The following is a 16,275-nucleotide window of genomic DNA, read 5'->3' on the forward strand; positions in this document are numbered from 1 at the left end:
ATGTCGTAGTTTTACAAATTTACACCAAATATCTGAATTTAAAGGGTCGGCCGCGACGAAACTTGGCCGCGATATTTCTATATTTTGCATTTTTACAAATTTATTTAGAATATTTGAATTTAAAATGGACCGCTGTGACCGTCATTGGCCGCGAAATCTCGATTTACGCGTAAATAATTCGTATTAATACGAATTTACTCCTAATATACTACCCGGATTTGAAGGGGCGACCGAGAAATCAATTTTCGGCGTTTTTTTTTATTTTATTTTTTTTTATTCCTAATATTTCGAATTACGTGGGAATTCTTTAATTCTAAATTTGATGTCCCGTGGATTTCGAATTAACGAAGTTCTACTGTATACTCATAGATTTACCAACATTTCTTAGCAGTTTTAAAAAAGAACTATGTAACGGTGTTTTTTGCACTGTATCCTATCAACTTTACTAATAAAAAACTTTCCAACTGTTGGTGTTTTAGTTACACATTGAATAAAGACTGTACAAGCTCTGATTTGAATTTTATTAGTAATAAAAAATGTCGTTAAATGTGCTCGGAAAGAGCTGACCACAGTCTTTTGGCAGACTGACGCATGAGATTCCCGTCTTGAAAAAGTTAGGTTATTTCTGATATATTATTTTTTAATTGACTGTTACCGCGTAAAGTTGTTATTAGCCAGGTTCGAAGTATTCCACTGCAATCGAGTAACTTTTATTTTGTTTATTAACCAGGTTCGAAGTATTCCAGTGGAATCAATTCCCGGGCTGCGAGAGGCGGGATGGCGGGCGGCTCCTAGACAGACGCGTGTGGCACGCCTGGCCGAGGAACCTGCCGATCCAGACACCCTCGCCACGGCGCTGCGGACTACACTCAATGCGGTAATTGTCATTATCATCACACAACATCCATTATCTCATTTGTTACAGCCACACAAGAATGACCTGTTGACTCACACTGCCAAAAACTAATGATATATCTTTTGTTATTCTGTTTTCTATTGTTGAAGCCACTGAGTAAACCCGAGCCACATGATTGCAATAGAGTACCATTTGTTTGTGAATTCCGTGTGAAAGAACCGAAGTTTTTAATATTCTCCTGATGAAGGAAGGGTTCTTCCGAAACCGGTATAGTTTAAATAAAATTAAAGTGGCCAAAAACAAATTTATGTGTTTTTTATTGTAAATTATGATGAGCCACAAAGTTAATGCTTTTTACAAATACGTTTACTACACTGTTTATTTAAGGGGTATTTCACTATGTCGGGCTAAATATCTGACTAGCTAGCCGTTGGCTGGCTTTAAAGATCAGAATAACTTGGTTATTCAACGGCGACCGTTTCACCATTGTTGCCGAGCTTCCGGATAGATAACACTTGAAATAGTCTGGCAACATCGCAAAATGTTTGCAGTTACCCCATCTACTGCAACGCCCATCATGTTTTGCCGCAATGTCTATGGAATGCTAGCGTCAACGCCAATTGATCTGTGGTTCATCAGTTTCCATTCCAGTTTCATCCAGTTACCCGCCACAGTCCGCACACCGCAAAGTGTGCATTTTTTTGGTTATGTTATGTTGATTATCAGGTCATTTTAGATAGATTCGTGTTGAATTAATACATTGTTTCTTATTTTGAACACAATCAAATAATTCTGGATGGATCATACAAGCATTCAAATTCATTCGAGCTCTTAAAACTCGCAGCCTTCGCATCGCCGCCCTTTCACCTGCTTCTGTAAATCAAAAACCTCGGTATCCATAATAATTCGCAACAAAATTCGACTCACTTCTCCGCTGTCAAACTCGGAATGTTTTGACGCCATCTTTGATTCGAGGAATAGCGCCTAACGTGAGGTTCGAGCACTGATTAGTCAAATCGAACTTTAACCCGAGCGTTAGCGTTATTCAGATATAATGAAAACGAAAAAATGACTAATCCGCGGATTAGTGCTTAGTCAGAACATAATCAGAGATAGTGAAATACCCCCTTAGTACGTTATTTTTAAATAGTTTCGACTATCCATTTATTTTGTGAAACTGAAACGGTTTCGGCTATTTTGGAAAAACTCCAACGCCCACCTCTAATTATTGTGCATATGTAACATTCTAAAATACAAATGTACATAATTATTTTATTTTCAGTCGGTGGTGCAATAGTCACCATAATTGCCTTGCAAGCAGTTGAGCGGGGCTCCATTCTCAGTCAATATATTTTTTTAATTTCATTATTTTTATTAAAAAGGTGTAAACATTATCTCCACGGGTTAAATTAATTTATTTAATAATTTCTAAAATGTACGTGGCTTTATTTTTGTGCGATAATGTCGGGCAATGTTTTTTCAATTGCATGCATTTATAATGAATAATTATTTGTTTAGTTGTACTTTAATTTGATGTTACCTCACACAGCACATAACACTAATTCACTTCTGTATTTTCTGTTTACTAAGCTCTCTTTGCAGATTAAGAACCACCACTCGGCCTGGCCTTTCCTGAAGCCGGTTGACAAAAACGAGGTTCCGGATTACTATGACCACATCAAATACCCAATGGGTAAGTCAAAACATTTTAACTGAATCAGGAAATTTGTAAAAGAATACCAAATTAAATGATAATTATTGCATATTGGCTGAAAAATGCAGACCTTTAAAAAATCGCAATTTACTTGTCAAGATTAAAACAAAAGAATGTATGTATTATGTACATATTTCAAATATTGAATTAAAATATTTTTCTGATAAAGAATGTTGTATTTAAGTAGGTACTTTATTGAATCATGAAAATGAAAATTAAATCATTTTCTGGTAAAATATGTTTTATAGGTATACTAATAAACAAATTCGAGTTCATCGAACCAGAGTGACACAAACAGAAAGTTTGTGAAAAAAAAACAAAACACAACCGAAATTGGATCATTTATTATTAAAGAGGGACTTGTACATGTTTTGGTGAAATTCACATTTGAATGCAGCTTTATTACCTATGTAGATGTAAACGCATGTTTTGTGAAAGAATTGGACTTTTTTGAATATTTATTCCACTTCAACAACGGATGTGAAATTTAGCTTTAGTTTTTTATAAGGAGACATGCCCTGGACAAGTCCCGTTTTATAACTAAACAACGACTTTGGCATTTATAGTCACCACGGAGATCAGGGAAGAAAGGGTTTGTTATTTTCTAAACAAACATATTACTGAAGTACATCTATTTTCCAGTGGGCGCGGTCTGTGGTGGTCGAAAATGAAACTATACGGTGGTGAGATTTATAACAGCTTTAGCTAATTCTGGGACTGTTTACGACTGTCAATATGATTGAGAATTCCGACATACTTGACTTAAAGAATTGGTGACCAAAGTATTTAAAAGGTCCGCTCTATCAATCGAATCCACGTGTAGAGGTGTTCAGAGAACTGAAATGGTCAGTTTCGGAATATCCCAATATTCTATATATCCAATATGACTGTATCGTTCCAGGTTACATAGTTGCCTATCTTGATGGCTTATACCTATACCGATGGCTTGTAAGTCAACCGTATACCCTTTCCTATTGATAAGGTATTTCCTGAAGGGAAAAACGCAAAAAAAATCAAAAAGATTGATGCAATATGTAGATGAAGAACATCAAGATTTCTATCTCAGCATCGTAAACTGGCCAACTACAGAAAGAGAAAACACCGAAAAACTAGCTTAATAAGCTGATTGTCATTTTTACTCTTAATAAGTTCCTTTTTTAATTTAACCTAATAACGTGTCACCAAGATCCCCCATAAAATCCCAAATTGAATCATATTCCTTTTGCCCTCTCCAGTAACACTCAGATTTAGTTAATTGACTTGTAGAGGAAAGAGTAATTTCATCAGAATTTCATAGATGTTATTTAATATCTTAAAAAACAGTAGAAGTCTTCGAAAGCAATCCAAGTGACAGTGATTCCAGCTGCAAATCCGGTATGAGCAATGACAGAGTGAATGTTACTAAAATCAGCATTGATGAAATAAAAAGATCGATTAAATGTATGAAAAATGGTAAGGTTGTTGTTTTCGACAATATTGCTGCCGAATACTTCAAAGGAGATAGCCGTGTGCAAACTTCTTAAACAGTATTTAGAGGAAAGTTACACTCCATTAGATTGGAGAAGGGCAGTGATCATGCTGTTATACAAATGTAAATGCAGCATGGAAACAAACAAAATATGGGTTGTGCAAGGTGCTTTAATGAGTGGAAGGGGGTGCATGGACCAGATTTTCTCATTACGTATGCTCACTCAGAAGTTTCTGGCAAAAACCAGAGTATGATCGAATCGACATGAAAAAGCAATGGAAGGTTCTGTCCATGTATTGAATTAATACAAATCTCATACAGGCAACTGCATCTCTGTATGAGGGAGGCTTGCATGTATGGAATAATTATTTTTACAAAAGTACTGTACACTCTTTTCTTTGTGCAGATCTTCGCACTATCGGTGAACGCCTGAAGTCTCGATATTACGTGGCGAGGCGCCTCTTCATCGCAGACATGACCAGAATCTTCACCAACTGCCGCCTGTACAACTCTCCCGAGACAGAATATTATAAGTGAGTAACTAATAATCCTTTAACCACCTAAATTATACTATCGTTTGACAAACAGTACCGCAAATGTGACATTTTTACCAAATTTGGTACGCCATCCGATTCCTAATAATTTTCTTTCACAGTTATAAAATAAAATTTCTTCCAGAAACACGTCACATAAAGTTATTTTGATTATTCAACTGAATCTTTTTCTTTTTGAACATTTTTCATTTGGAGAGTCGTTAATATCGTCTTCAATGATTAAATAAAATCATTTTCTAGGCGCATGTTCACTTCTTTGAAACTATCATGAAAGAGATCCTCTACTCGGCAATCTCAATGATTCTGAATTCATAGGCCCTCACAGCCTCCTTCGTGGATTTAGTACTAGAAGAAAGAAGAAATTTTATAATTCTTCCATCTTTTGACTTTGTCTTCAGGGGATTGAAAGAACATAACTTTTAAACACGAAACTTCTTATTTGGGTTGTAATGTATTTAAAAGTAGACTTAACCAAATGTATTTAATAGTTGGTATTGTTTGTTTTTTAGGTGCGCCAACGCCCTTGAGAAGTACTTTCAGACCCGCATGAAAGAAGTCGGCCTCTGGGACAAATGATCAGAGTTTAACTTCGACGACTTCTTTATGTCCGAGATGAAGCAAAGTATACCCTCCTCCGTCGTAAAGACATCCTCTGCCACCGAAATCTCCATCAAAAAGTCGTCAGACCTCGACAAAAGGTCTTCTGATAGTGATATCGTCTTCAAAAGATCTTCAGACGTCGATAAGAGATCTCTGGAGCAAACCGCCGGGCCCTCCACTTCTTATCGGATCATACAAACATCCGGAAAGAAGCCCATTTACCGTGGCCCCGTGCTACAAATTCGGGATGGAATCGTGCAAGGTGTAACTGTTAATAATATGGACTTGGCTGTTGGATCGTATGGAAAAAGCCTCAGTTTGTGCGCCAAAGACTCGGGAAATAGTGTGGACGAAGACAATGATTAAAGAACTATAATTATTAGTCACGTGTGTACATGTAATTTCGAGAGTTAATTGACTTGCCTGCCAACTTGTCCTGTTGGAAATTTTGAATTGCGAGTTGTGCAATATTCTGTTTACTGATAACAAATTAAACACCAAGTGCCTCACAAAGTTAAGGGAATGTAATTAAGCTTATGATAATATGAATTGTTGAAACAGTATTAATAACATTGAAATAGAAATAATCATCACGGATTGGACAAAGGGTTGTGTTAAATAATGGCACACCTTGTGATGTCAAACACACTTCCTTTCCTTTTATATCAATTAAAACACAAGAACGCTTCAGTCACAAGCTGTTTATTGACAAATAAAACAAACTGGCTGCTATGGTAAACTCAAAGTGACATTACATATACATACCTCTAAAATTTAACAGGTTCCGTGGTGTAATTGGAAGCACTGCCGCCCGGCATGTGGGAGATTTGGGTTCAATTCCCCGTGTGTTTCTCTATCCATTGTTAGAATATTGTTTCAATAATTAATTCAATATCAGTACTTTGGTATTGCAAGCGTTAATGAGATGGACAAATTTATTGCATTTCATTAGTTCCTTGTTGGTGATATCTATAGGATCTCCTTGGGAAGGCGTGGACCTCTCTCCTTGGCACCCGATGCTGTAGCAGTGAGTCACTCTGCATGTATGATGCACAAATGGCGCTTACTGGATTCTGAATTGTGTGAATGTTGATATATTCAAACAGAACAACATTGTAGAAGAACCACTTATTACTTGAAAACTTTGTCAGTTTCTCTGTGCTGAATAATTCCACTTTGAACTCCACAATACGTTTTTGGTAATGATTCCTTCTAGGAGGTAAACAGGTCTTTGTGAATCCAAACCCAGCAGACTAGGTTAGTGAATGTTTTGTATTATATGTGGGAGTATTCTAGGACAGCATTTATCTACATATAATGTGTGTGGTTACATACTTGAATATACTACAATGTTTAAAGTTAAATTAAGTATTGAAGATGACATAATGAAGATACATAATAAGAGAAAATGAGTCATTTAATCTTACTAAAAGTTTGTGGATTGTATGATAAACACTTTACGCCATTAGTATTTTACTCTCTTTTCTTAACTAGATAATTTTATCTAAACTTTTTTTTTTACATAATACATAAAGATTAAAATTTCTAAATTATTAATGTATTTTTAACAATTCAAACAATAATATGTACAAAGTGCAACATTGTGAAAGACATGCATAGTGTGGAGGGATATTTGATGAATTTTAAAATGACTCGCCATGTTTCATACTCTAGTGATATTAAAATAGAATTTTCTACTAATCATACAATTTTATTACCTCTCGGATGATTGAAGTAATTAGGAAAAATTTAAATAAATTTAGTATATTACCTTCGTAGTCTTTAAGAATCTTTTTGTATAATATTTCTTTCAACGCTGTCTGCATTGGATAATAATAAAAACATAATTTGTTCTCGTTAAATGAAATTTTTATATGTACATAGCAAAATATATTTTTCTTATTGGTACATCACTCAATAAATAGATAAAAGAAACTGTCACACATCTTGACACATTTAACTTTATTCGTTCCTCCTTAGATTATTTTAATTCTAAATCTACACTGAATGTAAAGTTAGGCATGTCAAGTTGTAATAACTTTTTTTTAACGGTGTTTGAGGTTGTTGTTAAATACATTGCAAAATATCTTGTTACATATATATATTTTTTTTATTTAAAAATAATAATATGTTTCTGCTTATTTTTGAAGATTAAAATATTAATAAATTATCTTGATAAAGATTATTGTGTTTTTTTGTGTACCCTAAGCATTTATTTATTTATTATTCATTAACGCTCTATCGGGCTTTTACAGAGGAGATTAACAATTTCTGTATGTAAGTGTAACATAATACATGGATAATAGCATAACTGTATACAAATAAAAATCATATGCTAATACATACTAAGATTAACTTCAAATCCAAATAATAAAACCTTGTATTGTAAATAAAGCAAAGTTTCAAATATAAAGTAAGTATGTAGATTGTAGATATATGCATACAATTATTCATGTTTATTATTCCCTATATCGGATATTTCAAACTGCCTAGTCATACACTGCACTTTCTGATGTAAAATAGTTGGCCAGAGCTCACCGTTCAAGAGTTTTTACTGCTTCAGAAGGGTGACCTTTCAAATGCTGACGATGTACATTTGAACTACTTTTCTACTTTTGAACAACTGAGCCTTAAATATCGAGTGATGTCTGGTTGTACAAAAAAATAAAACGTGAGATCTATTATGTACAGAAAATTTGTATTTTATTTGAACCTAGTATCTCCTGAATTGCTTTTTAAACTTTTCATAATGATAGTCATCGGTGGCTCTCTCTCCCTTCTCTTTCTTGGTGGGAACAATCACCATAGACATTGGTGGAGGCTCCATATTGACACTGGATATCTTTTTGGGTTCAGGTTTTTCTTCCACAGGAGGCTTCTTCCTTTTCGGAGGGTCAGTGTCAATATTAAATCTGTTGTGCTGGACAAAATTAACAGCCATGTTTGTGGGGACAAATTGCGAGGGGCCGTCTTGCTTGTTTCTCCTCTCCCAAAGAAGTCTAAGTTTAGCATCCTCCGTGGCCTCTATATTCTTGATTTTGGCTTCGATACCCAGATCTACTTCTGGAATTCCACTGAGCATTTGATTGGACAACATTTCTTCAGATCTGTGAGTCGAGGACTGTCTCAGGTGGTCGGGTAACGACTGTAGCGCTGCCTCTTCGGGGGACAGATATTTATTAGGGTCTGTAGCGTCTTTTTCAGAATCTTCTGAACCTTTTCTTTTGGCTAGTTCTTCGTCAATGTATTTCATCATTTCTTCGTCTTCATCTCGTTTGTTTGTCTCTGCTGAGAATTGGGTTCCAATGCCCGTGTCATAGGCATCATCGACCTGCTTCACTTTGCCACTTTTTAAAGCCTTCATATTCACCATTCCACCTGACTTAATCTTGTAAGGATCTTTGCACGTTAGTTCCTCTTCAATAGACACCTTTTGGCCGACCGCCAAACCAATAACACTAACTCCTTTAGGCCGCTGTCGAAGTTTCTGTATTTCTTTAGTTTCTTCAAGTCGCGATAGAATGTCCGCGGTGATAATTTCATTTTCTCCTTCGCTGTCTTCTGAAGAAGATTCGCGCCTCTTCCTGATGGGTTTTCTTTTAAGTTGTTTGAAGGATATTTTTCCAGATTGAGAATCGTCGTCTTTCTCCATTTTAGTATTTAATAAACTAAAACCTGGGACAAATAGACAAGCGAGGCAATGAGCGTTATAAAAAGAATAAACACTAGCAAACCGTTGAAACCTAATAATTTAAGTTTGCACATAACAAATAACAAACATATTATTACGACCTAACCTCAATAAGAAGCCACACATAAATAAACCAATCACAGATCCGGTTGCATAGATGAAATCCAAGTTTGACAGTTTTGACCATAGATATACCACTATTACCACTCATGTTTTGACTTTGACACTTCGACATAATTTGGACGTAGTTCTGCAAACTTGATCCAACCCACAAAAATCCTAAAATGAGTTAACTATACCACTGCGAAGAGTTTATTTGTTCATATTCTACAAATTAAATCCAGGCTATATAGTATCTCAGTACAAACTTATGCTTGTGTAAAATATTACCAAGATCTGTTAGCGGGTTTTTATAATTTACAAAAAAGATTCAAGAAGTATGAATCTAGTTTGCATAAATAATTTAAAATTTCAGGTGGTGTCCAAAGCACGTGGATCCTGTTGCGTTATTTCAAATGAAAGTACAATCAACTTATTTGATTTTTCAAAATAGATCCAGGTCATGTAGATCCTTTTAACACTGAGATGTATCGATTGATTGTTATTTTATAAATTTTTCCAACAAAATCCAATCAGCGTGGATCTTTATTGCAAATCTCAAATCGTCTTATTTTTTCTCTACTTATTTTAACAAAAAAGATCCACGTATTCACGGTAAAATGCAATGGATCTTTTAAAGCTTTTAGTAACAAATATAATTAACAGCTGGAGGTGCTTTTGTTGTTATGTTTTTATGAAATGCACCTTCATAATTGTCAGTGGAAACTATTTAGGGTGTTCAAAATACAAAAACTTTTTCTTAGGTTCAATCTGCGGACCAAGCCTCTGACAAAATATCAAATGTGATGCTTTGCTGTTCAAGAAAAAAATCACAACTGAGGCTGAATGCACCATCTGGTTGTTGAGCGAATTAAACATCACAACAATTTGTGTAAGTGTTAAATAAATAAAATGAGAAGTGACTTGATGATGGCTAAAAGTGATCTTGAGGCTGAAAACTTAACGTTTAACTTACAATATATTTATAAGAGACAGCTCGGCCGTGGGTGTACAATCTGAGCATTCGTGTTGGTTCAGATGACAAATTAGCAATGAATGGGTAGAGGGTCAAGCTAGGAGAGTCACTCAGGAGGTGGCTTCGTACCTCATTAGATACATGAACAAAAAATAAGTTCTGTGAAACTTATTTTCTGGAGAGATAGTTGCGGCTGTCAAAACCGAAACATATAATAAAGAAAATTTCCTGCCGATAGTTTAGAGACGTTGACTAAATAGATACGGCACTGAAAATACATATACACTCCAAAAGACTATATGCACGTAATGCAGACATGCAAACGCAAAATCCCTTAACGGTCAATAAAGTGGACCCTTCGTATTTTTTCTGCTCTGTGGCATTGGGGAAGAATATTGCGTATAGAAAAATAACAACGCATGAAAAAAAGTTTAAACATAAAATTTAATTGCATTCAGTAATATATATTTTATCATTTATATCTGTACCACTAACTAACTAACCCCGCAAGGGTAGGCAGAGATGACGGAAACGAATAAGAAACACCCTTGTCAAACCGATTTTGAATCTGATCCACATAATTCTCGGACTTACAGATTCATACTGCAACATACATTCAACCATTCTGGAAGACAAGCCCTCTCAGTATCTGGTCTCCCAGACCAAATGACGAGCCTATCATTATACTGCATTGTACCGCTTCCTTTTTTCATACTCTCTGTTATACAAAGTACGTCCAAACATTTGCTCACCATTGTATCACACATTCTTTCTTTCCATTCCTACTCTAAAATTCCATATGCCGATTCGACATTGATCACTTTCCGTTCTTCTCTTTGCGCCACCGAAGGGTTGGTGTTGTGGTGGATAGCGAATCTCATCGACACCTTTATCGGCCATTCCCTTCCAAGGACTACTTATAACATCTTATTTACAAAATCTTAACATACCGTTACACACACATAAAAAAACATACATATGTATACAATTTACAACACGTTTAAAAACAATAACAAATAGCTTCATGTAATATTTTACTTAATCCTAAACCCAATCAAAAACGGTTCAAAGATGGCTAAACGAAGAAACTACCACTAAAAATTGATATCTTATCACCGTATAATGTATGTAATTGTTTTAAATCACTCCATATCGACAGAAAACAATGGGCGCGGGTTCAGTTAGATTTCATCCTTCCACCCGCGCAGGAGTACGGGCGGTGGGTAGCGGGGGCTGCAGCTTGGGTTGCAGGAATCCCCAAAATACCTGAAAAAAACCCTTGACTCTGTGCAGAAACGGGCGGTCCGTTTGATAGATTCCCCAATCTTAACAAACGGACTGCAATCTTTAGAGCACAGGCGTCAGGTAGGTATGCTGTCCTTGTTCTATCGGTATAACAATGGAAGATGCTCTGAGGAACTAGCGTCATTGATCCCTTCGGCACCGGTGCGTAGTCGGGATACACGCCAAACGCGCGCCCAAAATTTGTACACGGTTGACATTTGACACATGAGAACGGGTCGCTTCTACGATTCGTTCTTAAGTTCAACAGCTCGGCTGTGGAACGAACTGCCGGCCTCTGTGTTTCCTCCCTCCTACAACATGGGACTCTTCAAGACCCATGTTCACTCCTTCCTCTCCACAAAAAGACCCTCCACACAGCATCCCCAAAGATAACATAGGCCCTGAGGGAAATTATTTTCTTCAGGGCCTCCTGTGTGGAGAAAAAGTGACTCTCTTCTTGTGCGGGGGTATATTCAGAGAAAGGACGATTCTGTGGCCGAAGCAATGGACAAGTCATATGGCCCACACACATGGCCTACAGTCTATAACGGCACCGGCGAAGGCGGGTATATGGCGGACAGCGGAGTTTGCAGCATTGGTACGGTATGGGCGGGTGGCATGGGGAAACGGCCGAAGGGATGACCACGTCTGGTGAATGAATTACTTATGTGTTAAAAGGATCCAATCCACAAAATAGCATTTTGTTAAAAAGATCCACCACATTATTAATGCATATCTCTTAATTCCCCATCTTAGTAAATCTTACATATTACATTTCGAAATAACACATAATCCTCTACCAAGTAACAGAAATAAGGACAATAAAATAATTACACATGATTTTTAAATCCGACTTTTCCTTAAAAATTAATTATCTCTAAAATATGCTCGTGTGGGTTGGATCCAGTTTGCAAAACTACGTCCAATTTAATAGGGAAAAAATATACGTAGTAATCATAATCATTTTTGGAATATGATACGGAGTGGGTGTAGGTTCATTGTGAGTGGTTCATTTATGGGTTCATTTATGCGGAGTGGTTTGGATGACACGATTGAGCTGCATTTTTTCCGCAAAATTTTATCAGTCAAAAATGAAACACCAAAAAGTAAAAAAAAAAAAAGATTTTCTAATCGTGGTCATATGAAGATTACACGTTTTCTTAACTATTAACGTTTTTTTTAACAAAATTACAGTTACATGTTACATGAAATAGACAAATTTATAAACAAATACAGCAAATAAGGGTAGATAAATATACGGTGACCGGATAAATCATCACATCTTTAAAAGTTATATAAAGTCATGGAAAGTGATGAAACAAAAACTTTATTAACTGGGTTAAGTAGGTTAGGTTAGGTTAGGTTATTATTTTTTTAATCGTTTCTAATGACTTTATATCACTTTTTAAAAGTGTGTTGAATTGTCACTGTGTTGAATTATCATGGAACCAAATATACAGATGATTAGAATAGTGCGAAGCTTAACGCTAAATCACTATTTTGATTAATCTTTATAAAGAATTGGTGTACATTATGAAAACCAAAAAAATATGCTTTAGATTAATTGAAGGTTTTCTTATCGCGTCGCTTGAGTAGAACACAAATAAAAAAAATAAATTACTCAATAAAAAATATAAATGTAAACTACAAAAAATATTTTTTTCAATATAAATGTATGAACGCTTAAAGGAAACAACATTGAAAAAATACAGAACTGGCAAAGAAAGGATGAAAGTAGATTGAATGCTGTTGAAATGAGATCCCTGAGGCGTATGTGTGGTAAAACCATGTTTGATCGTGTGAGGAATGTGGAGATCTGCAAAGAGTGCAAGGCTGATGTAAGCGTAATGAGTAAGATTAAGAAAGAGACGCTTAGATGGCTTGGGCATGTAGAGCGAATGAAGATAGGAGTGTAAGGAGGATATATTATGATGCAAATGCGAATGGTAGCAGAAGTCGGGGACGCCATGGCACGATCAAGTGAATCAGATACTCAGTCGTGCCATGTCAAGAGTTAGAATAATAGAAGAGTATGTATGAGACGGTGTATGAATGTGAATGAGGCAAGGAGTGTGTGCCAAGACTGAGTCTTTTTGCGGTCCGTCCTGTCTGTCTACCCCTGCGGGGAAACGCCGTGGTGGTTAGTTAGTTGGTTAGTTAGTTAGTTATATCTAAGATTATCAGTGACAGTTTCACTTGATTAAATTTTTTGCTTTCTAATAAAATTATTTACAAAATAAATAAAAACCAGTTTTATGCTTGAAATCGAACGTTTCTAGACTCGGTTTGTGAAGCGATTTTAATGCCTATTACCTTCAATATAAGGTATACCATGAATATACACATTTTTGGCTTGTAGCTTCCTCTTAACATAAACAGTAAGTACGTAGAGAGAGTACAGAGCTGGTAATAATTATGTAGGAAATTACAGAATTATAAAAATAGGAACCTGTGCACAATACTAGTGGGTGTTCTTCGTTATTTAAGAGCACATTTTTTTCCAAAATTAGTAACAATTTTTTATAAAACATAACTATGGATATATGAAACAGACAAACTTATAAACAAATACAGCAAATGAGAGTAGACAAATATACAAATATAAAATGTATAAAAATAGACAGATGATTCAGTCAGAGTTGGCATTATTAATCACTAGTACAGAGAAAACTATGGCTAACAACTAAGTAACTAACCAACACGACTTTCTCCGCAGGGGTAGGCAGAGAAGACGGACCGCCAGACAACTCGGTCTTGGCACACACTCATTCACATTCATACATCTATACTTTTCTATTATTCTGATTCCTGATATGGTCGAAGAAATAACAACTAATACAAATACATATATATTATAAATACTAGATCTTAGATCTTAGGGCAAAAACATATCCAACAAGCAACTACAAATACAAAATGTGAAAAAAAGCTTCTTATACTATGGTACTAAACTCTACAAACAATCCCACTCTCATTCAAACCTCACAACAATATTATAATATTTAAATCTCAAATAAAAAGCTGGATACAAAACATAGGAAGATCAGAAATAGATAATATACTGACCCCAAATACCGACTGAAATCGAAACCACTCAACTGAACAACAAAAACACCATGAAATATATTTATAATTACTTCATTACATTATTTATACTACTAAATTTGTAAATGAAACCTTCAGCACGGGAGATCCCAGTGAGGATTTCTTTATCTCTATTTGTTGCAAAAAGGAATTATTATTATTATGTATAATGTTATATGCATTTCAATATATCTTATCTTTGTAATCTTATCCGGTTTGGAAAAGTGATATTACTGAAATGATTGATGACATTTTTATATATTTAATATTTTGTGGAATATAATATAATGTTCGTCAATCTAAGTTGAAGATTATTCCATTATCTAGTAGGTACATAAAAATTCCTTTGTGTAAATTATGTAAGGAAAAAGGCGTTCTACTTTTTCTTGTTTCAGGAACAGCCCTCAATTTAAAGAAAATCATTTCTAAAAAAAATGCATGAAAAGGAGGCACTTTATTGATGTCAATTTTAAAGATAATAAATAAATAAAAATGCACATAGATTTAAAAGATTTATAATCTCATTTTATTCAAAATATACAAATTATGTCTATGTTTAAATTACTTCATTTTCACTGCATTTGGTAAATACTGATGACTCCTGGTTTAGTGTGGAATTTGGTTGGCGTTTTTCTTGGATTTCCAGTTGAATTTTATCTCAAAGCTTCAAGTAATAAAAGCCCACATTTTGGTTGACTGCGCTGGTATTATATTAATCCATTTTTGGTTTGTCACAATTATAATCTGGATTTGTAGTTATTGATTATAACTTTGTTTCTTGTAGTAAAGGATGATTTCTTTCTCATTGAAGCGTTGATGTAAGATTGAAGCCAATTTTTATAAATCATTTCAGGTTGGAGTAACATTTGGAGTCGTATCCTTCGTAGCAGTGTTTTGGACGCAGATCAAGTGAGAAAAACTATACACAAAACAATGGCTACGATAATGAGAATTATGAGAACAATCCCCAATCCACATGTTAAAATATTAAAGGCTGTGCATGCTAAACAGCTAAAGCAACTGCAGATTGTTTTACACATCTTGTATAATTCTTCAACAACGGCAACACAGAAGTACTAGTGAGTATTTAAATTCACAAATTTCACTTTTTTGTTTGCAGCTCTTTCGCGGCACCAAAAACAATCAATTCCCTCTGTTTGGTTCAAATAATTTTCGACACTGGTTCCTAATTTTTTTGTTACTCATAATATATCTAATCTCACTGTGTTATCCGTTGTGGCAGTGATAATATTAAGTATTGATTAATTATTATATTTACTTACGATGGATAGGTTCGCAAAACCACGCATAGCTAAATGAGAATAAGTATTTCAGAAACAGGGTCAAACTTAGGCCACTAAAGGAAAAAGGCATTAATTAAGCATTACTGTTAAAAGATATGTACATGTGTAATATTATGCAGGAAAGGTTGTCATAGCTGTTTTTACATTACATTTAAATAAATAAATTTGATGGGTGTGTATACAATATATTTACCATATTATTTAATTAATAACATTCCTAAAAATATTAATATTGAAACATGTGAACACTGCTTACCGCAGTTTAAAGCCAATGAAACCACCTTGATTTCACCGTTTATTCCATATTTTTAGATTCTATAAATTTGCACATTACGGCAAGCGATCATTTGAGTGGTGAGTAACTAAATAAATAACACCCGCCCCCCCATACCCACCAGGGCAGCTTTTAATGGGGCTTATAACAGGGGTTTTATATTAAAAAAAACTCTGTTCTTTTTTCCCATTTAACCCATCGGCATACTAATTTTTATTTGTGACATCTGTTCATACTTGAGAAGGATTATTACTGTGCAGTATTGCACCCCATATTTCCCCAAATTAAACACTTTTTGTGCTTTTATATAGATTATAATTTTATTGTGAACTATCTAAGTATCTGGGAAAAGTTTTCGTCGCCCCAATGGG

At 35.0% G+C, this 16,275-nt stretch overlaps 2 protein-coding genes across 3 annotated transcripts in view; one reads left to right on the plus strand and one right to left on the minus strand.

Moving 5' to 3' along the window:
* The window catches only part of Gcn5 (Gcn5 acetyltransferase), a 28,935-nt gene extending 23,700 nt beyond the window's left edge, over positions 1–5,235 (plus strand). For both annotated transcript variants that reach the window (XM_089644708.1, XM_089644709.1), the window contains exons 17-20: positions 731–877; positions 2,459–2,549; positions 4,445–4,571; positions 5,102–5,235. In XM_089644708.1, the coding sequence (XP_089500834.1) occupies positions 731–877; positions 2,459–2,549; positions 4,445–4,571; positions 5,102–5,168 (432 nt within the window). In that variant the 3' untranslated portion in view covers positions 5,169–5,235. The remainder of the gene's footprint in view (positions 1–730; positions 878–2,458; positions 2,550–4,444; positions 4,572–5,101) is intronic.
* On the minus strand, positions 5,214–9,036 carry LOC149413854 (splicing factor C9orf78). The gene has a single exon (XM_089644710.1). The coding sequence runs from the start codon at positions 8,842–8,844 to the stop codon at positions 7,906–7,908; it is 939 nt and encodes a 312-aa protein (XP_089500836.1). The 5' UTR covers positions 8,845–9,036; the 3' UTR covers positions 5,214–7,905.
* Between the last annotated feature and the right edge of the window lie 7,239 nt (positions 9,037–16,275).

This window comes from Hesperophylax consimilis, chromosome 21, assembly GCF_061612785.1.
Source record: "Hesperophylax consimilis isolate HC1 chromosome 21, BYU_Hcon_1.0, whole genome shotgun sequence".
Classification (NCBI taxonomy): domain Eukaryota; kingdom Metazoa; phylum Arthropoda; class Insecta; order Trichoptera; family Limnephilidae; genus Hesperophylax; species Hesperophylax consimilis.